At 37.9% G+C, this 27838-nt stretch overlaps 1 protein-coding gene and 1 long non-coding RNA gene across 2 annotated transcripts in view; both read left to right on the plus strand.

Annotated features, from left to right (window-relative positions):
- TMEM135 (transmembrane protein 135) overlaps nt 1-27838 on the plus strand; it is a gene marked incomplete at its 5' end in the record, with an annotated part of 152631 nt that overhangs the window by 73094 nt on the left and 51699 nt on the right. The window contains one exon of the mRNA XM_087966114.1: nt 27184-27230. Within this exon, the coding sequence (XP_087822240.1) occupies nt 27184-27230 (47 nt within the window). The remainder of the gene's footprint in view (nt 1-27183; nt 27231-27838) is intronic.
- LOC148130358 (uncharacterized) lies at nt 439-2585 on the plus strand. Its single transcript, XR_015749703.1, has 3 exons — nt 439-577; nt 1942-1984; nt 2100-2585. It is a non-coding gene; the product is annotated as an uncharacterized LOC148130358 (long non-coding RNA).

Below are 27838 nucleotides of genomic sequence, written 5' to 3' on the forward strand. Positions count from 1 at the left end.
ATAATAATAATAATAATTAAAAAAACAAAACCTGAGGAATAATACAAGGCTGGGACCCTTCCTCTTGTTTTATGAAGAACAGTGTTGTTGAGCATTCTTTAAATACTTTTACCAAGTCAGCTATGATCTTTCTAACGGATGACCATTCTTTATATGCTTGCTAATTAGCTTGCTCATCAGAATGCCATTTGAAAACCACTTTATACACATGACTACAAAAATGTTGTAGACTGGAAATCCTCTTGTGGAGCTCATTTCAAATGCTCTTTTCTATGTTTTTGACAACTTGCTGGAGCAGCCTGCATGGTTTGCATTCCACTTGTCCAATAAAGCCAAGAAATAATGAGATGTTAATTGGCAGATGTGGAATTACAAGTCTGAGTTGGTTCTGAGAATGGAAACTCTTGGCTTCTCCTCCTGCAGAACAAGCTGCTGAAAGTATTTCTTTGAGATTCGAATAATTCATCATTGCATCTGTGTGCTGGGAAATGCGGTGACCTGAAACACTGAAGTTGGAAGTAAATATATCTGAATGCTCTAGGGATGTTTTTTAAGCTTGCAACAGACTTGCTCATCTGTAAGTGCTCAACAGATTTGTATGTCAACATTTGGTTCTCCCCCTCCCCAAAATAAAGCAAAATAAATAAAACCCTATATTCACTCTCAGAGCATTAAAAGAGTATTAAAAGACTCATAAGGAATCAGATATTGTTGTAATTGTGCTCAGTATTATCTACACAGGGAAGGCAACCTGGTACCTACCCCTCCATTGTCTCTCTTAAGTGGAGCTAACGGGAATTTAATCTAAAACTTCTCTAGACACACCAATTGGCAATATTTAGTCAACAACGTATAGCCAATCTGGCTAGAAACTGGGAGATCATGATTTCTAGTCCCAGTCTGAGCTAGGTGACTTTGAGCAACTCCTAGTAGAAGAAGCCAGTAGCAAACCATTCCCAAACCATATTGAAGAATATTTCAGGGACTTGCTCAGGCATTTGCCAGGAATGACTCAAATGCACCCCCTCCCCAAGTTAACAATGATTGGTAGAAACCTCCTCAAGATTTAAGGCCTGTAAACTTTCGATGCCAATCACATTTGGTATTATTGAACGATGGACTTTTTCTTGCAAATGTACCCCTTTGATACATTGGCATACCATTAGCCACTTCTATCTCTTTGTAGAAAGTGAGGGAAATGACCTTGCAAAAGTGGTTACGCAAATATGGTTAAAGCATTTTTTAAAGTCCAGAACTTTCTGGATAACATTAGGAAGTGACTCAGGCAGAGTTGTGTGCAAATTGTTCTATACTACAGAAGGTCACAGAATTCTGGCCTAAATATTTTTCTTACAATATCAAAATTAAGCCATTGGTGCTTCTTGGAAACTATGATAACACCTTTCTACATTGCAGTGAGTAGCTTATTTCTGTAGAAAATAAATATACATTAAGAAAACAGCAAGAAATATCGATTGTGGTATATTTGGTAAGCTCTGTTCTTTAATTTATGTACCTTGGGAACAAAACTGAAATGCAGGTTCTCTCCTTTTTAACTTCAAGGAATACATCTGTTATAGTAATTTACACAAACATATGGCATTAATTAGCATCCTACATTTATTGCAACAGGTCTGCCTTTCTAATCTCCAAATGAAAGAAATGTAACTATTAGCCTACTTATGTTCAAGCTATTGTAAGGGGAATCACTCTGTGCTACTACCAATTTTTCATTCTCCAATCCTTTTCTTTTTAAATATGCTGGACTTATGTCACACCACTCTTTTGCCAGTAAAGCTGGGTATTTTGGTTCAAAGCATCTGGAAAGGCCAAATTGGGGAAAATAATTTAAAAAAATACTGCAAAAGGAAAGTGGTTATTCCATGTCTTCATTGCTCTTTCTTTGTCTCCATTGCACATGATTGTGGTTCTTCAAGAAAGGAGAACATTCTACCATTCCTAGTTTTGGATCTTCTGCTCCCAGGTAAACATTATTCACACTATGTTAAATCTGAGAGTTAGAAAACCTTTGAATGGAAAAATAGGATAAGTTGCGTATGCTTTACGTCTTAGCCGCTAATTTCCTTTCTTTTACCTAGAGACCAAACTTTATTAAAATTGCAGAGACCTTACCTCAATGCATCTTTCTGGGAAAGAATCACAGAGCAAGTGGAGATTAGAGGTAATTTCTTGGTTGTTCAAGCCAGTCCAGTCTGCTCTAGCACCAAGCATCTGAGGTTGCATTTAGAGCAAGGTTGTCAAATTCACGTTGTCACGGCATTGTCATGTGATGTATTGGGACTTTTTCAGCTACAGATATTCTCTTCTAAAATATATTTTGCTCCCCAAGCAGAGCTCTGAATTCTGGCTGATCACCAGATAGCAATGTAGGATTACCTATTAATTCTGTGTTTTTGGACAGGTGATAGCAGTTTTTCTGCATAACAATGAATGGAATTCATACTCCTGTGGGTTTTAAAAAACACTTTTTTGTTAATTTTTTTGTTAATTTCCTACCCTGCTTTGTGATTTCAGGTTATCAACTTCTAATTTAAAAAAAATCATGATTTGGGTCTAGTGATAGAACTGCTAAGTTACATGCCTTCCTTTGTTGCTAAAATGACCTGTGATGTGATTGCATAAAAGGGCTTTTTACTGGGGCATCTATCGCCAGACTGATGTCACAAAGATTAAGGGGAGAAAGAGCTTTAAAATCTCGATCTTTTTCATATTTTGAAGTTTCTGATAAATCTCCTTTCCTTTTTCATTTCTTGCATGTTTTGAAAATGAATATCTATTTCCATAAAGATATTGCTCTTTTAAAAAAAAGAAATAAATGCAGTCAAATGTTAAAGTAAAACTGCTCATGAATAACAACACGGAAAAACCTCTACAGTGTATTGCTGATATTGCATCTTGATTTCATAAAGTTACTACTTGGCTGCCAAGTGCTCTTGAAGGATTTTACAAGTTTGCCATCTCTTAGATGAATATGTTCTATTTCCTTTAGGTGCTCTGCCAGCTGGCAAGCTGAGATATATTTTACAGTTTGGGAACTTAAGTTTGCATTAGGATTTGTTCTTTAGAATGACACCTGCCTCCACTTTCATTGTTTCTCCCCTAGAAGTAAGAATATAGTCATACCTGTGTGCCTTTGTTTATGTTATTGAAAAAAAAGTCACATCTTGATCAGAATGTTGTTTTTAATTATGGATTCTAAAGTACCTTTTGTGCTCTGTTGTCACCAGCAGTTGCAGAATCTCAAATCTCAATTTAGCTTAATTAAGTTCATCTTTGTTTTTATTCCATCTCTTTTTTTTAATCATTACCAGTTCAGTCCATAAAAACTGTTTGAAATTCATTTATTTGCAATTCCATAACAGTTTATTTTCCATATATGTCATTTTGTTAATGTTATTTGAATATAAGTAGAACTATGGAAAGATACCACAGTTAATTTACTAGAAGCATGATAAATTTCTGGATCATTAACCTATACACGAAATGTTTTAATGTTGGTTATAGTCGTATTTAGTAACAGTGCAGGATTTCTCTTAATGGTTCTCTGCCATAAAAGGACTGGTTCTTGCATGCCACAATATACATCATTTGATTTACAGTGTTTTTTTTTAGTATTCTTCTCAACTGGGGTGCTTTATTGTATGTACTTTTATGTCCTCCTATTTATTATTTCATTTATTTTATGTTATTACATTTATGTAGCCGCCCATCTGATTGAAGATGACTCTAAACAGTGCAGAACAAATGGGTAAAAGCACATATAAAAATCACAGGTATAAAAAAAATATAAAAATCACATTAAAAGTAAATACTATAAAAAAACAGATACAAAGCATAGGCAGAGAGAGGATAAAAATAGCCAGCTCGTCAGTGGAGCCATGTAAGCCTATCTCTGGTTCTTTTGGAGCCCCAGATCTGATAACATAACCAGGTTTTGAAGCCTTCTGGATAATCAACATTGAGTTGGTTTTACTTGTAACAGATCTGAATATAGATTGCACTTATCTCTTTGCTTAAACATTCCCTCCTACCCACTTTCCACCCCACCCCCACCCCCGGTCACCTTCAGATTTTTCTGCCAAAATTATTTACATAAATCAGTAATAAATGAAATGGGTAAGTTTTTCAGGCTGAAGAACTGGAAGCAAGAGGAAAAAGATGTGGGATGGGGAAAATGTACCAATTTAGCCACGTGCTTAAATGATTAAACCCTTAAAAATTCCAACATTTCTTTTAAAGACCCAAATACATGGAACTATTCAAACAGAAGTAAAGGCCAGGCAAAGCAACTAACTTCTTAACATCTATCTATCTATCTATCTATCTATCTATCTATCTATCTATCTATCTATCTATCTATCTATCTATCTATCATCTCTCAGTAGGACTTGCTACCTGCTCAATTTTTCCTCATCTAGAGCTGGATAGAAAATTACTATACAGCCACCAAATTCTGCCCCTGTCTTCACCAGCCCCTGCAGGACAGCGGCCTAGTTTTCATCCATGAAATACATCCATGAAATACTAGATGGTCTATTTCAGATATAATTTTAAATCAAAAGTATTTAGTATGCTTGCTGGAAGAAGGGCATAATAGAAGTCCTTAGCTCAAACCCCAACCACCGCGAGTCCCAAGGCAGGACATTGAAGACTATCTCCTCATTATCTGAAGATAATATTGTGCAAAAAGATGGCATTTCTCCCAGCTCTTTTTCTGGAATACGATAGCCTCGAATATCCATTTATATCTTGCACTGATGCAAAGCGATGAAACATGTCAACATCCAGCATGCATCAATCAGATTTCTGGCTGTTGTAAAGCCATGTGCTGCCTGCCTGGGCTGTTCTTGCTTTTGACTCCATTGTTTTCACTTTTGGTAATTATTCCCTTTGGCCTATAAACTTTAAGGTCCTCCCGAGGTCAGGTTATACTTCAGGTTTTTTTTTTGTTTTTTTTTTAAAGAAAAAATCTGCAACACACATGAAGAATTCTCTGATGTTTCCTGTTTCCGGCAAATGTTTTTGGTGCTTGGCCATCTTAACTGCGGAGATTTATCGAAACAAAGAGCAAAGTTCAAAAATTATCTTCAGGCTCAGACTGGGACTGCTGGACAGTTCCCCATTGTTTTAAATATTGTCTGAAAGATGCAGGGAAGGGCTTTGGCTTTGTTTTCCTTATAAGTTTGTCTGTTTCCTTTTGGCATGTCTTTTCTTCTCGTGTTTTCGATCGAGCCGGGCTGTTCAAGCCTGTTTCCAGTTACGCAGCATTTCTATTCAGAAGTGCGAAGAGGAAATCAGAACAGTTTGGGAATAATATTGTTAGTTAATTGCTGCTGGGAGCCCACATAGGTATAGTAAAATGTTTTATTTAGTCAAACACATCTGCTTGGCGAGGATTTGTGCAACACTATCCCTATGAAACAGAGCATCCCCCTATACTTAGGAATACTTTTTGTTGTTGTGCTGTAGAGGAGAGCCTCCCTTTTAGCAAAAAAAAAAAGAATCTCTGTTTCTCTCTTTGTTAGGAAGTACTGAGACAAGTTGCTGGTAAAACAATACTGTGCGGTAATGTGTTATCCTCATGTTTCTGCAAGATATGGCTTGCTTCGCAGAAGTAAATTGAGAAACGTTGGGATAATAATGTGGGCGCCCAGTAATAAAAATATACTGCTCCTTCTTTATCTTTTTTTTTAAAATTAAGCATTATATATAGAGTGGGGGTTATGTAGAGAGAAGCAGCCAAAATACCAGGATGGGTTTGGGTGCCATTGGTGTTTAAGTATTAGATACCTGAAGGCAATTCTTAGCCAAATGTAAGTATGATTTAAAGAAGAGGCATTTACTGTTGTTCGTGATGAATTTGTTACTCTCTCTCCATGATGGCTTGGAAATATGCACAGGTAGCCCTCATCCTGTTCCAGTATTTTAGGGGCTGTATTTGACAAAAAAAAGAGGGGGTCAAATTATTCTCCAAAGCACTGGAGGGCAGGACAAGAAACACTGGATGGAAACTGATCAAGGAGAGAAGCAACTTAGAACTAAGGAGAAACTTCCTAACAGGGATGACAATTAACTAGTGGAACAGCTTGCCTTCAATCATTGTAGGGCTTCATCATTGGGGGTTTTTAAGAAGATTCTAGACAGTCACTTATCTGAAATGGTATAAGTTCTCCAGCTGTCTCTTTTAGCAACAGAAATTTTGGGCTCTATTGTGGCCTTAAGGACTAGCTGTATCTGTGTTCTGTTCTATTCTATTCTATTCTATTCTATTCTATTCTATTCTATTTCATTCTCTATTATTCTATTCTATTCTATTCTATTCTATTCTATTCTATTCCATTCCATTCCATTCCATTCCATTCCATTCCATTCCATTCCATTCCATTCCATTCCATTCCATTCTATTCTTATTCCTATCCTATCCTATTCCATTCCATTCTCTATTCTATTCTATTCTATTCTATTCTATTCTATTCTATTCTATTCTATTCTATTCTATTCTATTCTATTCTATTCTATTCTATTCTATTCTATTCTACAACTGTCTCGTTTAGTGATCAAGTGGTGATGAAAAAGTAAATTGATGACCAATCCTCATATTACAATCTTTACAGGTCTGTAAAGCAAATGAAAGCTGGAATCAGATCATAAGCACCGTCGTAGTTTCATTTTGCGACCACTTCAAAACCAAGTTGCCAGTCCTAATTGTGGTTTGACAGCCACTCAATCCCAGGAGACACAGCTGCCTAAAAGAGTTCTAGACAAGTGCCACGTCATCTCCATTTCTTAGCCAAGAGAGCCAGTGTTGTCTGAAGACACTTCTGTGGTCATGTGGCCACCATGACTATATACACCCTGGTGCAAGGAATGCTGTTACTTTCCGACTGAAGTGGTACCTATTGATCTACTCGCTTTTGCATGCTTTCAAATTGCTAGGTGGGCAGGAACTGGTAATGGGAACTTGCTTTATCGCATGGTACTCAGGTTTCGAACAGGGACTGTCACCTTTCCAGCTGACAAGCTCAGCATCTTTTAACCACTGAGCCATTGTGGCCCATTTTTCATCCGTTTACACATCAAAAACTATAATCGACTATATGAAGACCAGGCTCATAAAAGTAAACATTGGATGAAAAATCTGAAGACCCTCTCCACTGCAGTGGAGAGCAATGCCAGCTGTTCCTAAAGGCTTTGCTAAAGATTATAGCATTAAAGCAACTAGTATTTTATTTTATACATTTACTTGCTTAAAGAGTAGCTTCCCATTAAGGTCAGTTGCCATTCAATTTTATGCTTCAGAAATGAGATATGGAGAATGGCAAATTTTGAAGCGTGGATCACCCAAGTTGATCTTAGTTCATCTGGGAGAATTACTTCTCTCCTTCTCGGAGATTACTCATGCTGAATATGGCTTTCAACACATCATTTATACTGGGACAGTTGTTGAGTGACATCCAATAAGTGTGGGAAGTATTTGGAATGTCCCATATGAATATTTTATAGTTAGGGTGCAGTCAGTCTTGAACCTCTAGTGAGAAAGGTGAGATTCTGAGGATGGTTTAGAATGTTGTGTTGGGGGTCTTGGCCTGAACATTGCCATTCCCCCCTCCCCAAGGTTTAACCCAAGTTGAAAGAAAATTGCCATTAAAGAAAATTTTTGAACACAATGTCTTATGTCATTGTTTCTCAACCTTGGTCACATGAAGACGGGTGGAGTTCAACTCCTAAAATTCCCTAGCCAGCCATGCTGCCTGGGAAATTCTTGGGACTTGAAGTCCACCCATCTTCAAGTGGCCAAGGTTGAGGAACACATAACTACACAAATAATTATGGTTGATATGAAAACTTTCAGAATCTGGATCATTTGAAATGCATATGAATGGCTTTTCTGATTTTATGAGTGAATGCTGAGTTCTTTGTGAACTAGATACTGCAGTGATCTTTTTTAAAAAAAGGGATTTTGAATTCTTCAAGAATTGAATTTGATCCCAGAGATCAAGAAGAATATATTATAAGTTTGGCTGCCTTGGGTTTGATGTTGGATTCATTTTTCTTCAGAGGATTTTAACAAAAAAAAAAAAAAAAAAACTTTTTTAAACACAGGAATTGTTCAAATGTTTGGTAGGAGGGTAAGAGAAAGATTTGGAATTTGGGTGCAAAGATGTTGATTTTGGGGTGAAGTATGTTTATGAAAACTGAAGACTTATTTGGAGCTTTGTTTCCACTAATGAAGGATTCAATGTTTGAGGATTACTTGCTGTAAAATGACTTTTTTTCAAATGTCATGTCTATTAACACGGTAATGTAATAGAACGTGATCCAGTGTTCAGGGGGTTGGACTAGAAGATCTGCAACGTCCCTTCCAACTCTGTTATTGAGTTGATACAATGCAGAAGAGAATTTGATAAAAAAAATACATACCAACTATGTCTCTAGAATTACAATGGTGAAATTTGGGATTGTCCCTAAAGTGTAAATTAATTACGTTTAGAAGGGTCAGAATTAGATTTCTGATCTAGTATTTTTCAAATAGTCCTTTAATTCAGTGGCACTGTTGCTAAAAAAGGAATAGGGCTCTACTATGAATATTGGAGGATTATATAATAGCTTTCCAATGGTGCCCACTTATTTGGCTTAAATATAAAGAAACTGAAGCCGAAATATAAAGTCCAATGTTAAAGCTAAAAATAATAGTTAAACCCAGAATCATAGTCTGCTAGCCATAATTTAAAAACTAGAAAATGGCTTAATATATTTTCAACCTTTTAAAAATATTTTAAAGGTATTAAGAGAGAAACACCGCTAAGTAAATATATGAATATATAATCATATTCATTTTACAACTTCATTGTAACATTTTGCAACATTATCCCAATAAACCCATTGAGATTTTAAATTATTTTTATGTCAATCTTGATCAGAAGAGAGAAGCTACTTGATTCATCTGCATCCTTTGCAAACATTTGCAAAGTTTCCTTGGTATAATTATTCTCAGATACTTCCAAAAAGTAAAACATGTATTTTAACAAAAGTTAAGAAAAAACAGAGCTTGCAGGGTATTTATCAAAATGTCGGATGAAAACAGTATATTTTCGAATTACTTCTGATGTAATATGTGTTGTTCAGCTTTGCTGATTAATGATAATATATGGGCAGATTGAGGCTGGAGAGGAAACTAATCTGAGAAAGAAACGGGAGGGTAGGGAATCTGTCAGAAAAGTATGGGGAAATCTTCAAATTAGCACACATAAAAGCGGCTTCATATTTCTAGTTAGATAAATGAAAAGAAGGAATTTTGAAATCACATTGTTTGACCTCTGCAAGACAAGGCTATATTGTCCAGAGCTAATCAAAGATATCTCCATGATGAATTGTGTAGTAATCCAGAAAGCTGTTGTTTCTCATTTGAAAGGAATGGCTTAAATGTTTAATGAGTGCCAATATTTTATGGCCAGTCTTGCTATTGTGCAGCATCCATCACACCCCCTCCTTTTCTAGCCACTTTGATTAGGAACAACTTGACTTTTGCAAATGCCAAGGGTCTGTCAATGTAAGGTTGCATTAACAGAGGGATAGAATCAAACTCGCAAAGTGCTAGTACTGCTCTCTGTAAAGCCTTAGCACTGGAATACAGCATCCAGTGTTGGTTACCACATTACAAGAAAGATGTAGAATAATATTACAATGCAATTATAATTGTAACATACTCTTTTTCACATTAAAGTAACAGCTTTAATTATTATTTTGGGAAAAAAGATTTATAGTTCTTCCCAATATCTGGACCATTGCAAAATGCCTTTCCCTTTTAGTGTGGGTTCAACAAAATTATCCTTCCCAAATTTTCATTCGCCAGAAGGCATTATCTTGGCTTTCTTTTTTAAAAATAGTTCTTTCGATTCTGAGGTGCAATTCAAAGTGCAATGCCTGAATGTGAAAAGTTAATTGTTCTGAGGCATCATAAATCCTGGGAGTTAATTTTATCACATGGTGACAGCTAATGTCAGCTGTCCATTATGAGGTTTCCTGTCATGGGAAACGTGCGAGGTATTTTAAGTTTGTGCTAACTCTGCATTTTGGGATTTCCCTCGCTCTTCCTATATGTTCTCAGGAAGCTGCTACTTAAACAAAAAGTCTGTGGACTTCATGGCTTGATACAAGAATCTGGTTTATTTATAAGCTTTCATAAGATAAGATGGGTTTGGTGTTAACAGGTAGTCCTCAACCTACAACCACAATTGAGCCCAAAACATATGTTGCTAAGTGAGAAATTTGTTTAGTGAGTTTTGCCCCATTTTACGATTTCTTGCCACATTTGGTAACTGAATCACTTCAGTTGTTAAAAGTGACATGATTGCTTTTCACACTTACGCCAATTGCAGCATCCCCACGGTCATAGGATCCAAATTCAGATGCAACTAGCAGTGAAGGCTTCGGAACCACAGCCTGGTTTTCTGAAAACAAGTATGTTTGTGTAAGTTACTGCAATTATATTAAGTCAGAAGTAGGGCAAGCTCAATCAAGTTACTCACGGATGTTGTTGTTCCAGGCTCTAATTCTGGGGTCTAGTTACCATCCAAACAACTCCACCTCTGTTCTTGTGGTTTGTGATGTCATTGGGACCCTTTGATGGAAATGTATGCTTCACTTGTTATCCTGCAGTAGTTTAGGAGATTTTATTACATCATTTATTACCATAACGAAAGGGAGAAAATGTAGCTTGATTTCCTAAAAGAAATTCTCTGATTTTCATCTGCTCCCTCTCTTCCTAATATTAATTTAGTGTTAATCGCCTGGCAAACTAGAATTAATTATTGACTGCTCCACTGATAATTGCTTTTCCTTCCTTCCGCCTCTCTGCTCGCTGAATTCAAAATGATGGGAAATGTTTTATTGCAGAAATTGAATTGTTTAAATTCACTCTGCTTCTCATTACCTACTGCCAGGGCATGAACGGGAGTTATGGTGCAGCATTAAAGAATTATTTTAGAGTGTTTTTGTAATTTTTCCTGTTCTTTGGAAGAATGGGCGAGTTCTTAAGGAAGCAGGTGGCACACTGGAAATTCAGCCCGCTGTCTCTAGTTGATTTACATGCAGCATACAGTATTTCCTGCTAATAGCTTAGAGTAGGATTTCTTTCATATGTCATGCTATATTTTCCTTTCTTAATCATTTTTTAAATGATAGCCGTTATTAATCCCAAAGAAAGTGATATTCGGATATGACCACAAACTTAGACTATTCCTGTGTTCCTTTGTTACTCATGACAAAATAATTCATGGAGTGTTTCCAAATGTACAGATAAGAGCAATTCTCGATTTATTTTAGGTTTTGTCCTTTGTGTGTGTGTATGTGTGGGGGGGTTTGGTGACTTCCTTGACAAATTGACACATCTTTAACTTTAATTTTACCCTTAAAAGTTTGTGACCAGGTAAAGATGCCTGAAATACATAATGATATACATTTACACCTTCTTGCCATGCACAATATTCACTAACCTGTTGCAGTAATTTTTAAAAAGTTAAAATGTGTACTGTAAGCACTCCGTGGTTGGGGGTTAAGCAGCTTCCTAGGTATGGATATGGATTGATTTGTGGAACACTTCATAGCATATTGTCTGAATCAGATGATCCTGGTATCCTTTTAGGTCTTGATTCTCTAGCATTTTGTAGAAAATTATCTGAACTAGATGTGCTGCCACAATTTCAATGGATGGATAAGGAATGCATGCACAGGGGAGAGAGGGGGGAGGGAGGGAGGGAGAGAGAAAGAAAAGAAAAAGAGGAAAAGGAAAAGAAAAAGAGGGAGGGAGGGGGAGAGAGAGAGAGAGAGAGAAAGTTATGAGTTCAAGGTTGCACAGCAGTTACTAAACACAGTTTCTTTCTCTCTCTCTCTCTCTCTCTCTCACACTCACTGTTAGTCTATAAAATGGTGTATTTTACTTTCTGGTAGGATCACAATGAAAAATATTTGCCAATCTTGCTCTATTTCCAGAGTGTTTAGAGCTTGGACATCTTGATCTGTGTGCCCTTAAGATGTAATTTGAAACATGAACTTGCACTTGAGTGCAGCCAAAACACCAATAAAGCTTTTTCATCATTCTGTGGTTATTTATCTGGATCAAGAGAAGCAAACATATTGGCTTTAAGAATTGTCAACTAGAATTGCATTCATAAAAAAACTGATTTAGTACTTAAACTTGTATGTAAGGTTAGCAAACCATAAAATCTAGGGATTTAATCCGATGTTTGCTTCTCCCGCCCTTCTCTAATGACAGGTGTTCTCTATTTTGGCTCAGTTGTGTTCTCTAATTGCCAGTTCTAATAATTTCACTGTGATCAGACAACATTGCTTTAACAAGAATCTACATAATCTCTTGTTTAATATCATGTATTAGTCATCCTTTTGATCTTATCTCTCTGTCGTTCACTTGGGGCTTGTTGGCAGATATGTTCAAGAGTATCTTAACAGCTGTGGTGGTGTAGGTGTAGCGGGCTTGGCTGGGAGCCCAATCTATGCTTGACAAATTGTTTTATTCCTTTCCCATAAAACACGTGAATTCAGGATGCCGAGCAATCACGGATTCCTATTAAATTACTTTGGGCCTGAAAAGCGTTGACAAATATTTACCAGAGTGCATTACATTTCAGAAAGCTTAGGACCTGCATTTGAGATATTGCTTTATCAACACCTCATCTAGTATTCAGGTGTCAATCCTTGGAGTGAAAAATAATTTATACTGTACACAGTACCTAAGCTTAATTAAGCTACTAAGATATAAAATATAAGATATAATCTCAGAAGTAACCAAACTTAGTAGTTAGGGTTATATAGGACTAACAAAAATCCATGCCCCATCTATAAGAGGAAAGTATGGCGCTTGGTCAGTATCCATGAACTTCATGAGGAATGGGTTTTCTTTTGATGACGAGCCCAGCAGCTTCATTTCTGGCAAGGTGTTGCCAGAAGATAATCTCCAAAACTTTCAACTGGGCTGAGAAACTGTCTAGCAATTGTGGAGGGATTTCAAAATAAGTGTCATTTTAAGTCTGATGGGATTGTCCTCTCAGAAATTTGGCTGCTTATTTTGGACAAGCTGGAGTTTCTGGATATAGGAACCCCATGTAAAGAACGTCACAGTAGTCCAACAAATCATGGGCTACTGTTATCAAGGCATCTTGGCCCAAGAATTGTTGCAACTCTGTTGCACTGCTCTAATGAGCTCTACCTGGGTTTTTACCTTTGGAATTGACCTGGAAGCTACAGCAGATACAAAACGCAGCAGGTAGACTTCTACTGTATTTAGAGTGCAGCACCGGAATATAGCAAGAATGGATCTGGGGGTCCCATGATCAAAAGAGAACCCATTGCAGATTCTCTTTCTTCCTGAGATTCTTGAGATATGGAACAGGTGGAACCCCTTCTCAGAGGTGGCCCCTGCTTTGTAGAATACCATCATTCTAGAGATACTCATGACCCCAGTTTTGCTGGAGTTCCATACAGATGAAATCAATCTTATACCAGCATCTTATTTGGCCCTTAGTTTGGTTTGTTTCTTTTTATGGTGCCTATGATGCCCATTGTTGATTTTTTTACAATGATATTTCAGTTTTCATAGTTGTTTTTTTTTATTTTGTGTGGTTTGCTCTTACAGTTCTCCCCTCAAAGCATGTTTGTAGTGGAGTGAGCTATAAATATTGCGGAATAAGTATTTGCACACCACTTGTTCCACATGGACTCTACATGATTTACAGGAGTACATAGAAAATCCACCAAGCCAAGAGTGTCACACTCAAAGCCAGTGGCCCGCACCTGGCCCGCAATGTGGTCAGATTCGGCCAGCAGGGCCGTCCTGGTCTACCCAATGCAAAGACGAAACTTGCCAGCAGTTTGGGGAGTGGCCTCAAACTAGCCATGCCCACCCGGTTGGCCACACCTACCCAGTTAGCCACGCCTACCCGATCCCTCAAGGTCAACCACAGCCCTAATGCAGCCCTCAGTGAAATTGAGTTTGACACTCCCTGCACTAAGCCATTAAAACCAATTTCCCCAAATCCATCGCCGCCTCACACAGCTTCCCAATTAACCCAAACGAAACTAACAAATACCCGTGTTAAAATTGCACAGCATTATCTGATTACTGTAACAAAACCAGAGGGAGAACTTTGTATGGAGTGATTAATACGGCAGCAGAGAAAATCATTACTCACAATGACCATGATGTATTTAAACACTGGGCTAATTCCAGCAGAATGATGTTTCACCATTCTAGCCATTGCCTATCCATAGCAGGATAAAAGGCCCCTTCGGCATGTTTCCAACCAACACGGTCTTGAGTTTTCTTTTGCAAGTTGGGCCCACAAAACTTGCTGGTATTGTCACTCCATCTTGTTTCAGGTCTTTTTCATGCACACTTTTTAATCAAGTGGAATCCATTCTATGACTGCCTTGGTCCACCTGCCATCAGTTGTTCTTGTTATGTTACCAGCCCACTCCCATTTCTTTTGATGGCATCATGTATTTTTCTTTGTTCTCTAGTGATGATGTTGAATGATAACAAATATAAGATTCATTCCCACATGTTGGCCAGAAAAAAAGAATCAAATGCATAACTACAGAACTGGGGAGACCTAGCTGATGGCACTGCATGTGAAAAGTATCTGGACTACTTCCAGAACATGAGTAAACTGAGTGATGCAGCAGTTAAAAAGTCATATAAAAATCATTGTTTCCTGATAATGTGCGGAAATGGATATCTAAAAGATTGTCATAAGCAAGAGGAGGCAGACTTGTTTTCTAAGAGCAGAATAAGGATCAGCGGAATTAAAAGAAAGAAGATTTAGGCCAGGGGTATCAAAACTCGATTTCACTGAGAGCTGCGTCAGGGTTGTGTTTGACCTTGGGGGACAGGGGGAGGGGCATGGCCAGGGTGGATGTGGCCAGCTCATTGTCCCTCGTGTCGGGGTCGCCTGTGGCGGCCTGAGCGCTCTGCCAGCAAAAATGGGCTCCTGAGCTCTGTTTCAGCTATGACGGCCACCTGCAACCCTCTGCCAGTGAAAATGGAGCTTGGAAGCACCACCTGTGCCCCTCGTGAACTCCGTTTTCAGCTACAATGGCCTCCTGCAACCTCTGCCACAAAAGCGGAGCTCGAGAGAATGGCACGCAGCCCCTAAGCACTGTTTTCGCTGGAACTGCAGTCCAATCCTTCATTGTTTCCAGGGTGGCCCCGCGGGCCAGATCTAAGCACCCCGTGGGGTGGGATCCAGCCCCCGGGCCTTGAGTTCGACACCTCTGACTTAGGCTAACTGTTAGGTAGAATTTTCTGACGTCAGAACCGCTAAGCAGGCTGCTTAGAACAGTGGTGGATTTTCACATAGGAAGCTTTCAAATTGGGACTGGATATCTTCCAATTCTTACTCTGTATTTCTAACTTAGTCTGGGTTTCATGACGAAATTCATTTAGCAACTATTTTTGTCTTCCAACTTCTTGCCATTTTTAAAAAAAGAAATTAAGCAATTTTAGAAATGTCCAGCTGAAGGTCAAGCTAGCCTTTCATGCAAAGGTCAAGAAGCAGCAGTGAATTGTCTCTTGAGTATCTCCTTTCCCTCAGCATGCTACAGAACAGGACGAGAAATTCTGGACAGCAGCCTGACTGTTGATCTTAAGAAGTCCAAAGAAGCTTCACAATTCTTACAGGGCAAGTGCTTGCTAACTACCGGCAACTGACACACAAAACATTTGATAAAATTCTGCAGCACTAAAAGAGCTTCCCGATAGTTGAGAAGATGCTAAAGGGGAAAAGTACTCAAGAATTTTGACTTGCGTGCAAATATGTTTCACAAGGGTATTTCTTTTCAACTCTTTGAAAGTGAAGCTGAATGAATTTTGAAACCAAGTCCTGAATGCAAAGTACCTTCCTATCCTTTCTATACTATCCAGAAAACAGCAGCAAAAACATCAACAAATTAGGAATCAAGTTTAGTATTTCCAAATTTCAAGGCTGCTCAACTCCTTGAAGACCCAGGGGAATGACATATTTAAAAAGAGAGCCTGGCCAACCAGGAGAATAATCATAAACCAGACTTAATTAAATGTAGCTTCACAACCCCCATGTCTCAAAGCTGGGAAAACAATCAGGTTTTTTTTTTTACCCAAAGGTGCTTTTTCAAAAGGCAACTGGACTTGGTTTTTCCTTGGAGACATTTCACTTCTCATCCAAGAAGCTTCTTTAGTTGCCTTTGAACTGAAGAAGCTTCTTGGAGGATGAGCGAAACATTTTCACATTTTTTGAAAAAGCATCTTTGGGACAACCATGACCTGGATGATTGAGAACCTCCATAAACAATGGTTTAACAAAGGTTTTTAGTGGAGTTCCTGAATGTCATGGAGGTGGAAACTACATGAATCTCTGGTGGGGGTAATATTGTTCCATAGGACAGGCACTACAACAGAGTAAGCATGTTTCATGTCTCATAAAATGACACTGTTTAATCAGTGGAACTGGAGTGCATCCACTTTGCTAAATCATATTATCCAGGCATTAAAAAAGCATCCAAATAAGACCAGACCCAATTGCCTTCCAAATATATGGACACTGGTCTCCAGAATTCTTAGCAAAATTCATGCCAGTTGTGGAGTTCTGCAGAGTGAATTCCATACATGTAGAGCAGGTGGTTCTCCAACCTTGATAACTTTAAGACTTGTGGACCTCAACTCCCAGAATTCCTCAGCCAGCACATCTGGCTGAGGAATTCTGGGAGTCGAAGTCCACAAGTCTTAAAAGTTGCCAAGGTTGGAGACCCCTGGTGTAAAGAGTGTTGAGACTTTAGGACAATGAATTAGGTCCTCCCAATGTGTGCCTGATAAGGATTATGTAGTTTCTCTACTGCTTAGGTCTGTCCCTAAATAACTGCATGGTTGAAGAATCTGGCCTTTCTAGAGAGAGAGCAATGAGAAAAAGGGAAGACTTATGCTTAGATGGAAATAATGTCCCAAAGGAATTGCAATTGTTTTTGGCAAAATCTGTAGACGTTCTATTTTCCGTTTTTGTGTCTGGTGGGGAACCATTTCTAAAGTAATTAATTTTAAGAACAGGGGTTAAGCCTGGGTAATTGAGCAGAAAATTGTATTTTGGAACGTCACTACAAAAATCTCAAATCATGTGCAAGTATTATCCACGTGCAAAACCAGGCATACTAATACACAACTCTTTTGGAACTGCTGGTCTCAAATAATTCTAAATCTCATAATTCTAAACCATCCAATGAAGCTCCTTGGAGGAGGAGCAAAACGGCTACTTCTTCCTCAAGAAAAAAAAGTAGTTGCCTTTTGAAAGGGAGGAAAAAGCACCTTTGAGACAACGATGACCTGGTTGATTGAGACTCTAAACCTCATACTTTTTGCAAATAGCTAAATCACAGAAAGTTTATTACTAACGTTTGTTCATAGTGTAGATCTTATAATGCAGATCTTAAAATCTCTGCAGTGGTTTCTCCCCTACTTTGTATCTCCTACTTTACCTTTTAAACAAGAACTGTCTGAGTACATTTCCCCTTGTTTTGTTGCTTGATTATAAAAGAAAATAAGCATTTCTATATTGGTTGTGCTTGTAGAAGATTGGGCACTGCTGTCTCTTTCTTCCCGCTCCTCAGTTTTCATATCCAGCTCTGAAGTTTGTCTGGGCCTGTGAATGATCTACAAAGCAGCTGTTCAGTGATAAAACCAGAGCAGCTGCATAATAATATGTGGGGGGAAGAAATTTAAAAAAAAAAAACTCCAATAGCCTTATGTGCCCAGCAACTTACAAGAGTTCAACTTCCTGTTAGAGTTTTAAAAATGTGCAATTGAAGTGAAATTGTAATTATGAGCATATGATATTTAGGTCTTATTGATAATTATCAAAGTTATCTGCCTAAATTTGTGGAAGTTATGGGAGAGCTTGTTACTGAAGAGTCCAGTATACTTTTGTTTGGATCTAATGTGTCCATGCAGAATCGTAAATATGTGGTTTTGTTTATTGTACTTTAAATATTAGAATAATTATCCCCAGGAAAATACCTTTATCTATTAATTTAAACATTTAATTTTTCCACCAGATTAATGTTGATATGATTGTAACTAGTTGAAAATTCTAATGAATTTATGGAGAAGAATAAATGGTGCGAAAAATATACACTAGGAGGGATTCATATGTCTTAGATTCTTGAAACAGATTGATATATCATTGAGTAGCTTAGCATGGGTTAGGCAAAGATCTTATGCATCTTAATTATGACTTTCATATCATTTTATATTTTTCTAGATTTTCAACTTTACCTTTAAGGCTATTTTTTTATCTATTCGTGAAAACCATTTTTCTCAAAACGTTATGGGCAAAAATAGAAAGCTATTACCTCATTCCTATTATATCTTGGTTGTTAGGTCTTCTTTTGGACAAAATTCAGTTATTTTTTTCAGCATTAAAGGATGTAGAACATATTTGTAAGATTTGAGAATGGAAATATGAAGTTGATCTCTGTCCATATAAAAAAATCAACACTTTGGAATATTCCCAATTCAAAAGTAAATGCTTTTGTGAACGAAGAAGAATGCAAGAAGAATGTGCACTGTCAAAATCTGATGAATAGTAGCTTATTCAATTAAACATTTCTGAATTGAACCTTCTGAAGTTCCTAAATTACCTATTATATCGGAAAGTGTTTTGGAGCTCTAAAACCTATGATTTATTTATTGAGATAGCAGAGGTGTATTAATTTATTTGTGCTTTACAAGAACTTTTAATGTATTGTTTTAATAACTCAAGTGCTGTGTTTCAAAATATGTTACTCTTTGATTGGCTAGGGTCATAATACAGTAACATTTGTTCATATTGGCTGTTGTATCAGACATACTTTGAAGTGAGATTAATCCACGAAAAATTTATTGTTCCTGTTGGATACTTCGGTGGATATTTAAGAAGGGTTGGGGTTAAATCTTTGTGTGTTGAAGTATAACATAATTGACAGGACTCAACACATGAATTGTCTTATTTTGGTCTAATGTTCTCATCTTTAATAGGATTTTGGGAAGATAAATAAAATTTAAAGAAGTTAATATTAAATTTTAGAATTTATCAAGTTATGAAAGTTGGACTTAAGATGCTTGGGGTATAGTTAAATAGTGTTGCATTATTAAAAATATTATCACTGCAGTATTAAAATCCTAGATTGGGTTCACTCTTAAGACTGTGAATTGGCTTTTTATTCATATTATAAAGAATGGTCAGTACGATCTTTGTGGTCAAATTTACTATGACGTTTTAAAATAAAGCTGTTTTTACATATTTTACATATTTCATCTCTTTTATTTATGATTTCTAAAGAAGTTCCTGGTGTCTTACATATTTATTGCAGAATCTATGTTTTTTCAGTCTTTATTATTTTTATCTTGTGGATGGCTTATCTTTTTAATATATTGAACCTCTAAAACAGGTCTCCAAACTTGGCAACATTAAGACTTCTGGACTTCAACTCCTAGAGTTGAATTCTAGAAGTTGAAGTCCAGAAGTCTTAACGTTGCCAAGTTTGGGGACCCCTGCTCTAAAATAAAGTTAAAAGTTTTAACTTTTCATCAATTTTCACCAATTTTTTCTTCTGCTTCCACTCTCATTGTTCTTTTACATGAATAAGCTTGCTTACCTATGAATTATACAGTACAAGAGCTTCTGCTTGCTTAAGGAACATCTAGTAAAACTACCTAGGAAAAGCTAACCATAAGGATAACTTAAAAATGGGCACCAATAGTTCAAAATTCTTCCATTCTTTCTGTTGGATAGAGCTGTTTATACAGCTGGAAGATCTCAAGGAGTTCTGTTGCAGAACTCCATTTTATTAGGTTTCTGACATCAATCAATTATAAATGGGTCATGGCAAGGGGGAAAAATGAAGTAAAATTCCAGCAGACCATTGGGTCACTTACAGCTTTGGTGACTGGTGAATACACAGTGACTATTGTATGTGATATAAAACATAAAATTTAAGCTTTTAAGGAGTGTTCTGCTGGATCAGACAAATGGTTCCTCTAGTGCAGAAATCTCTTCCAGTGATGTTTGATTGATCAGGTATTAGGAGAAGTAGGATGTGAGTCCCAAAACAATCTTCCGCTCCGTTGTTATCAAGACATGTTTGTTTTTAGAATGCATTTCGCATTGCTTCATGATTACTCGGCTTCTTCATTGTTAAGGCTAACTGAATCCTCTCTGTATGTTTATATTTGGGCATGTTACTGAGGGATTTTTATGTGTATGTAAATAATCAGAGTCTGAGCATCTTTACATTAGTTTTGTTTAAAGTTTCAGGGCGTTTATTCTTAAGGGATCAGATGGAAGCAGAACTGTAACTTTCCCACCATGTAATAAGACTTTATATCCTTGCTATTGTGTGGCAAGTGTGTGTTGTGTATTGGGTGTTGCTAATCCTATAGAAAATAAGGGATTTCAGTTTGATAGCAGTAAAAAGATATAACAGAACAGAATTACAGAGTTGGAAGGGACCTTGGTGTGGTCTTCTAATCCAACCCATGATGGCTCAGTGGTTAGAATGCAGTACTGCAGGCTACTTCTGCTGCCAGCAGTTTGGCAGTTCGGGTCTCACTGGCTCAAGATTGATTCAGCCTTCCATCCTTCAGAGGTTGGTAAAATGAGGACCCAGATTGTTGGGGGGCAATATGCTGACTCTTTAAACCGCTTAGAGAGGGCTGTAAAGTACCGTGAAGCGGTATATAAGTCTAAGCGCTATTGCTAACCCCTGCTTAAGCAAGAGACCTTATACCATTTGAGTCAGATGGCTGTCCAATCTCTTCCTAAAAGCTTCCAGTGATGGAGCACCCACGACTTCTGAAGGCAAACCATTCCTCTGGTTAATTGTTCTCACAGTCAGGAAAGGTTTCCTCTGTTCATTGATGTCTAGGGGGTAGTGCCTCCGTTTCTTAGCTGAGGGAGCCAGGGTAGTCCAAAGACAATTTCCATGGTCAGGTGGCGAGCATGACTATACACCAAAAGTGCATGGAACACTGTTATCTTCCCACCCAAATGGTACCTACTTATCTACTCGCATTTGCATGCTTTGGAACTGCTCGGTGGACAGGAGCTAGAGCAAGTAACAGGAGTTTACCCCATCGTGTGGTGCTCGGGTCTCGAACCCGAGCTGTCAGCTTTCCAGCGGACGAGCTCATCTTCCACCCCATTCCCATTCCCCACCCCCACCCACCTTGATAGCAGCATATTCAGCCTTCAACAAATCTGCACAATGGAGGCCCAAAGTTGAGAAAGCCTTGATGAGGAAAATATTTCGCGAGGGAAGTTACCTCAGTTACAGGAAATGATGCAAATTAGTTTGGAAGAGTCAGATTCTGAATGGCGTTCACAAGTTTTTGTTCACTTACTGTTATTTATCTGAAAATAGACCAAACCTTATTGGTCAGCTGTGGATTAGAGCACTTCCAGGTCAATTTCTTCTCCTTTATTTATAGGTTCACAATAGTGTTCTTGACATAGTCTCTTTGTGCACTCCTGTCTTTCCTGCTCAGTGGACATTTGAGGGATGCTTCTAATTCTAGTTTTTGTTGTTGCTATTGTTGCTGTTAGTACTGTTTATTAAATTTGTATATCATCCACCTCCCAATGACTTAGATCACATAGATAACACTAAAGGAAGACACAGTGAAAAGTCACATTACTTTGAAGGTGGATTAAAAACAGGACCATGGAGAGCTCAGATTAAGATTACTTACCAAAATCTATTTTTCTGGGAACAGCTAGCTATAAGAGGATGTTGTCTTAGCGGAAGCCAACTGAAATATTATGTATGCTGATAAAATCTAATGTAGTTGGCACATTCCCTGGAAGAGCATTCTGGATAATCAAACAAATACAGATTTTTCTGCAGATTTCAGATTTTGAAGGATATATCTACTTTATCAGATATTATTTTGCATGTTTCAAATTTCAAGTTGATGCATTTTACTAATTACACGTTCGTCTTTTTTACACAGTTCTGTTACATAATAATGGAGTATAAATTAAAGACAAGGAAAAAGATTCCTAAGTTCTAAATTGGAACACACTTGTTGAGTCCAGTTATGTCTCCGTATTCTTTCAGATTGCCATGTATAACCCAGGAGGGTTAAGATTTAACTTTGTAGAGAAATCTATAAAGCCTGATTTCTAACATAGTACATGGCTCGGTATAAGTCAGATTTCTCTTCTATTTTTCCAGTCTCTGGAGGAAAACTTTCCAGTTCTCCCCATCATTTAATGCAACTATATGGTTATCCCTATTTACTACCTCTTCATACTCTGCAGTCTTAAAACTATCCCTTTGCCTCTGGAACATTTATGGTGATGTTCTTTTTCTAAATGTGAATAATGATTTTTTTCATTATTTTTCCCAAGAAATACAGTGTAACTAAAAAAACAAACAAACAACAGAAATATTTTTAAATCACATGTGCTGAATATATTTAGAAGTTAAGGGGCCTGTTTAAAAGTAATAGAGGAAGAGACCGCTTGCAGAAATAAAGGCAACAGGAAATAACAGGACAATGTGGAGGAAATAGATTTTTTCCCCTTACCTTCTCTCATAATACCAGAACATGGGAGTCATTCAGTGAAATTAATTAACACTTGATTAGGGACAGTAAGAAAAACACACTTTTTAAAGGATCTGATGACCCTTTTGCCCCTGTTAAAAATATTTCAGATATGTTTGTCCAGTTATAGTGCAGTATAGCGTATTGGATAAGATGGACGGCTGTAGGCTTAATCTGTCAGGTTCCTATATTTTTAAATATATTTTCAGATAGGAATTCTAACATGTAATCAATCTGGTTCTACAATAGAATGTTATAGAGTCCAGATAATGTTTTTGTCCACACAATTTTTTCAACACATAAAAAGGTCTAAGTTGGGGGCCCCCAACCTCTGGGTTGTGGCCCACCAGTGGGCCGTTAGGTGTTTGCAACCAGGCCGTGGAAACAGTGGGTAATTCCTGTGAACAGCGGGCGAGTGCATGCATGCACATTCCATTTGTGTGAGCAGCGGGCGTGCATGCACGCCGCTCGCACAAATGGAGCTGCATGCACACACTTGCTCACCGCTCAGCCAAAACCATCCCCACCCCCATTCTGCCAGGCCATGAAACCAAAAAAGCTGGGGAACTCTGATCTAAGTAACGCAGTGAGAAATTGCTTCTCTGATACATCAACTATGATTAAAACTCATAAGAGGAAAATAATCTTTGGTACAGGTAGTCCTTCATTTACAACAGTTTGTTTAGTGACCATTCAAACTTAACGACACTGAAAAAAGTGACTGATAACCGTTTTTCACACTTACGATCACTCCAGCACCCCCATAGTCACGTGATCAAAATTCAGTCGCTTGGCATATTTATTACAGTTGCAGTGTCCCAGGGTCATGGGATCACATTTTGTGACCTTCTGACAAGCAAAGTCAACGGGGAAGCCGGATTCGCTTTAATAACCATGTTGCTAACTTAGCGACTGCAGTGCGTCACTTAACAAACGTGGCAAGAAAGATAGTAAAAATGGGGCAAAACTCACCTAACAACTTGTCTTGCTGAGCATCATAAATTTTGGACCCAATTGTGATCGTAAGTCGAGGACTGCCTGTATTGTGTTACTCTTCTAATTTGTTGGACTTCATGTTTGAAAGCATGCAAATGCAAGTAGATAAATAGGTACCACTTAAGTTGGAAGGTAACAGAGTTTGGTGCATTTTTGGTGACGCATTGCAATGCTGGCCACATGGCCACAGAAATGTTTTCGGACAATGCTTGCTCTCTCGGCTAAGAAACAGAGATGAGCATTGGCTCCTAGAATCAGATATGACTGGACAGGAGAAATCTTTACTTTTAGCTAATTTTCCAGCCAACCTAATGAAAAAAAAGGCTTTTGGGAGTTGATAAACATCAAATATTAGATTTAAAATGTTAATCCTATCAACGATGGAGAAAGCGAGAGTTTTTAAAACGTTGTCTTTCTTTTTATGAACTATCAAAGTAGCACTAACAATTACAAACACATTTGTTTTAGAACAGCAATTAAAAATTAGCACAAGTTAGTTTTTGCCTTTCAAAAAAAGTGAGAGAGCTTACTGTGAACCCACAGTCTTTCTTTAATCACATGCTCCCATGTTGACTTTTAATGATCAAAAAGTACCTTGTAGCCATTTGAACGGCTGCCAACATCACCCACTGCTGAGATAAAATGAAATAATTAACTTGAGCTGACATGCTGAAACACAAGTGTGTTAGTGTGCCTCTGCTGAAGTTATGCAAGGGCTGGTGCTAATGGGTAGCAATGGAAACGCATGGAAATGTAACAGGGGGTTGCAAGGAATGTTTATATGTGCAACTCAAGGCAGAGAGTGCTCACAATTTGGCCACGTCTGTGGACTCTTGCTAATTGTTGCTTAATCTACAGCAAATCCAGATACAAGCACGAATGCAGTAGATTAATGGATGCAGGTGGATAGGAGAAAGAATAGAAACGATTATAAATCTGCCACTTTGTAATGCCTTATGGTAGGGGTGTCAAGCTCAATTTCATTGAGGGACGCATCAGGGTTGTGTTTGACCTCGACGGGTGGGGGGAGGGCGTGGCCAGCTCAATGTCACTTGTGTTGGGGCACCTGTGGGGCCTGGGTGGGACTAGGGGGATCCTCCTGCGCCAAGCTCCATTTTTGCTGGCAGAGGCAGTGCAGGCCGATCCTTCACTGTTTCCAGGGCAACCCCGTAGGCCAGATCTAATCACCTGTGAGCCAGATGTGGTCCATGGGCCCTGAGTTTGACATCCCTGCCTTATGGTAAGACCACACTTGAAATAATAGAATACTTTATTGGCCAAGTGTGATTGGACACACAAGGAAGTTGGCTTGGTGTAAATACTCTCAGTGTGCATAAAGAAAAGATACATTCATTAAGAATCAAGAATCATAATGTACAACACTTAATGATAATAATAGGGTACAATAAGCAATCAAATCATACTAGGAAACAGTCAATATAAATCGTAAGGATACAAGTGACAAAGTTACAGTCCTACAATCACAAGTGGGAGGGGATGGGTGATAAGTAGTGATGAGAAGATTAACAGTAATAGTAGTGCAGACTTTGTAATAGTTGAACAGTGTTGAGGAAATTATTTGTTTAGCAGAGTGATGGTTTTCGGGGGAAAACTGTTCTTGTGTCTAGTTGTTCTGTGTGCAGTGCTCTATAATAATGTCGTTTTGAGGGAAGGAGTTGAAACAGTTTATGTCCAGGATGTGAGGGGTCTGTAAATATTTTCACAGCCCTCTTTTTGACTCATGCAGTATACAGGTCCTCGATGGAAGGCAGGTTGATAGTAATTGTTTTTTTCTGCAGTCCTAATTATCCTCTGAAGTCTGTGTCTGTCCTGTTGGGTTGCAGAACCAAACCAGACAGTGATAGAGGTGTAGATGATAGACTCAATCATTCCTCTATAGAACTGTATCGACAGTTCCTTGGGCAGTTTGAGCTTTCTGAGTTGGCGCAGAAAGAACATTCTTTGTTGTGCTTTTTTGATGATGTTTTTGATGTTAGGTGTCCATTTTAGGTCATGTGATATAATAGAACCTAGAAATGTGAAGGTCTCTACTGTTGATATTGTGTTGTCTAGTATTGTAGAAGGTGGTAGTATGGGAGGGTTTCTTCTAAAGTCTACCACCATTTCTACAGTTTTGATTGTGTTCAGTTCCAGATTGTTCCAGTTACACCACGAGGCAAGTTGTATAACCTCCTGTCTGTAAGCAGATTCATCGCTGTCTCAAATGAGACCAATCACTGTTGTGTCATCAGCAAACTTCAGTATTTTAACAGATGGATCGTTTGAGAGGCAGTCATTGGTATATAGGGAGAAGAGAAGTGGAGATAGCACACAGCCTTGGGGGGCCCCTGTGCTGATTGTTCAGGTATCGGATGTGATTCTGCCTAGCTTCACCTGCTGCTTCCTGTCCGTTAGGAAGCTTATGATCCACTCACCAGTGTGTTCAGGTACCGCTACTTGGTTTAATTTACTTAGAAGAGTGTCTGAAATGATGGTATTGAATCCAGTTTTGGTCTCCACAATATAAAAAAGATGTTGAGACTCTGGAAAGAGTGCAGAGAAGAGCAACAAAGTTAGCAATAGCACTTAGGCTTATATACTGCTTTACAGTCCTCTCTAAACAGTTTACAGAATCAGCCTCTTGCCCCCAACAATCTGGGTCCTCATTTTACCCACCTTGGAAGGATCGAAGGCTTGAGTCAGCCTTGAGCCTGGTGAGATTCGAACTTCCAAATTGCAAGCAGCCATCAGGCAGCAGAAGTAGCCTGAAGTACTGCACTCTAACCATTGCGCCACCTTGGCTCCTGATGATGATTAGTGAATTGGAGGCAAATACATATAAAGAATGGTTGCTAGAATTGGGTATGTCTAGTTTGATGCAAAGAAGGACTAGAGGTGACATGGTCACAGTGTTCTGATATCAAAGTTTTTAAGGAGAGATTGGATTTTGTCTGAAATGGTATAGGGTTTTTTGCCTGAGCAGAGGGTTGGACTAGAAGACCTCCAAAGTCCCTTCCAACTCTGTTCTATTCTGTTATAAGGGTTTTTTGGTTTAATTTGTATTTATTGCACATTTTTGGTTTAATTTGTATTTATTGCACATTGTATTGCTTAATGATAGAATTTTCCATTCTATTTTTGATAAGTGTATGTAGGTGATCATTCACAATCTTGTCTTTTATATACATTTCTGCTTCATTAATTGTTTTTTCCTTTTTTCAGCCAATCACATATTTCTAGATGGCTTACACGCATAAAACAACAAAATGTATCTAAACTCATAATAGGCAATGCTTAAACAGAATCATATTGACTAACCCAGTGGCTGCCTTGCCACCCCCAAAAATGTGGCTAAAATATGTGACACCTCCCCCCTATTTTTCATTAACTTTGTTATTGACACTTTTCACTGTAAAGTTCCCTTTTTATAATGTGCCTAATGAGATCTCTGAATTATTTAAAACTTCCTGAAATCTGATCTTGGTTTGGAAGTACTTATTGGGATTAGCTGTTTAAATAATGTTCTTTTTTCCTTTTTATAGGTCCTTTTATTCTGTGTAACAGCTGCCTTGTTTATGTTCTTTTTCAGGTATGTTGCCAATACTTTTCTTACTTTTATGTTAAAAGTTTATTTGAAATGGAAAGTGCTGTGCTTTTATATCTTCGCCCAAACAAAAAAGTTCTTATGCTGAAAGAAAGAAAAATAAACTCCTGAATTATAGTTACATTTCATTGCAAATTTAATTTTCTTGGGATTATATTGTATAATACTATGTGTGAGAAAGTTCAGGAAACATTGGGAGAGTGCCCAGTAAGCAGTTAGTTATTCATTTGCTTTTAAAACAATGAAACATCCATTGTATATGACCATTTCCTACTATTGCAGTTCCTTAGCCACCTATTCCTAGTTCCAAAACCACTTATGGTTATTAATTTTAACACAGCAGCCAAGAAACAAATGCTCTGAAGAAACATTGGTGATGACACATCACGATGGATATAATGATTTTTTTTTCCCCTTGGTCTTCCATTTTAAGAGAATGAAATTTTACAAAGGCATTCTGCTTTTTTTTCTAACTTAATTTCCGCAAAAAAGAGAACGTTCTAACCCTGGGAATAAAATAATGAGAATTAAAAATAACGACAGTCAGTTTGGCCCAGCGCAGGGGTCTCCAACCTGTGGGCCACGGCCCACTA

Source organism: Notechis scutatus, chromosome 5 (genome assembly GCF_049901735.1).
Source record: "Notechis scutatus isolate UNSWTSFEM ecotype Mainland chromosome 5, rNotScu1.2, whole genome shotgun sequence".
Classification (NCBI taxonomy): Eukaryota; Metazoa; Chordata; class Lepidosauria; order Squamata; family Elapidae; genus Notechis; species Notechis scutatus.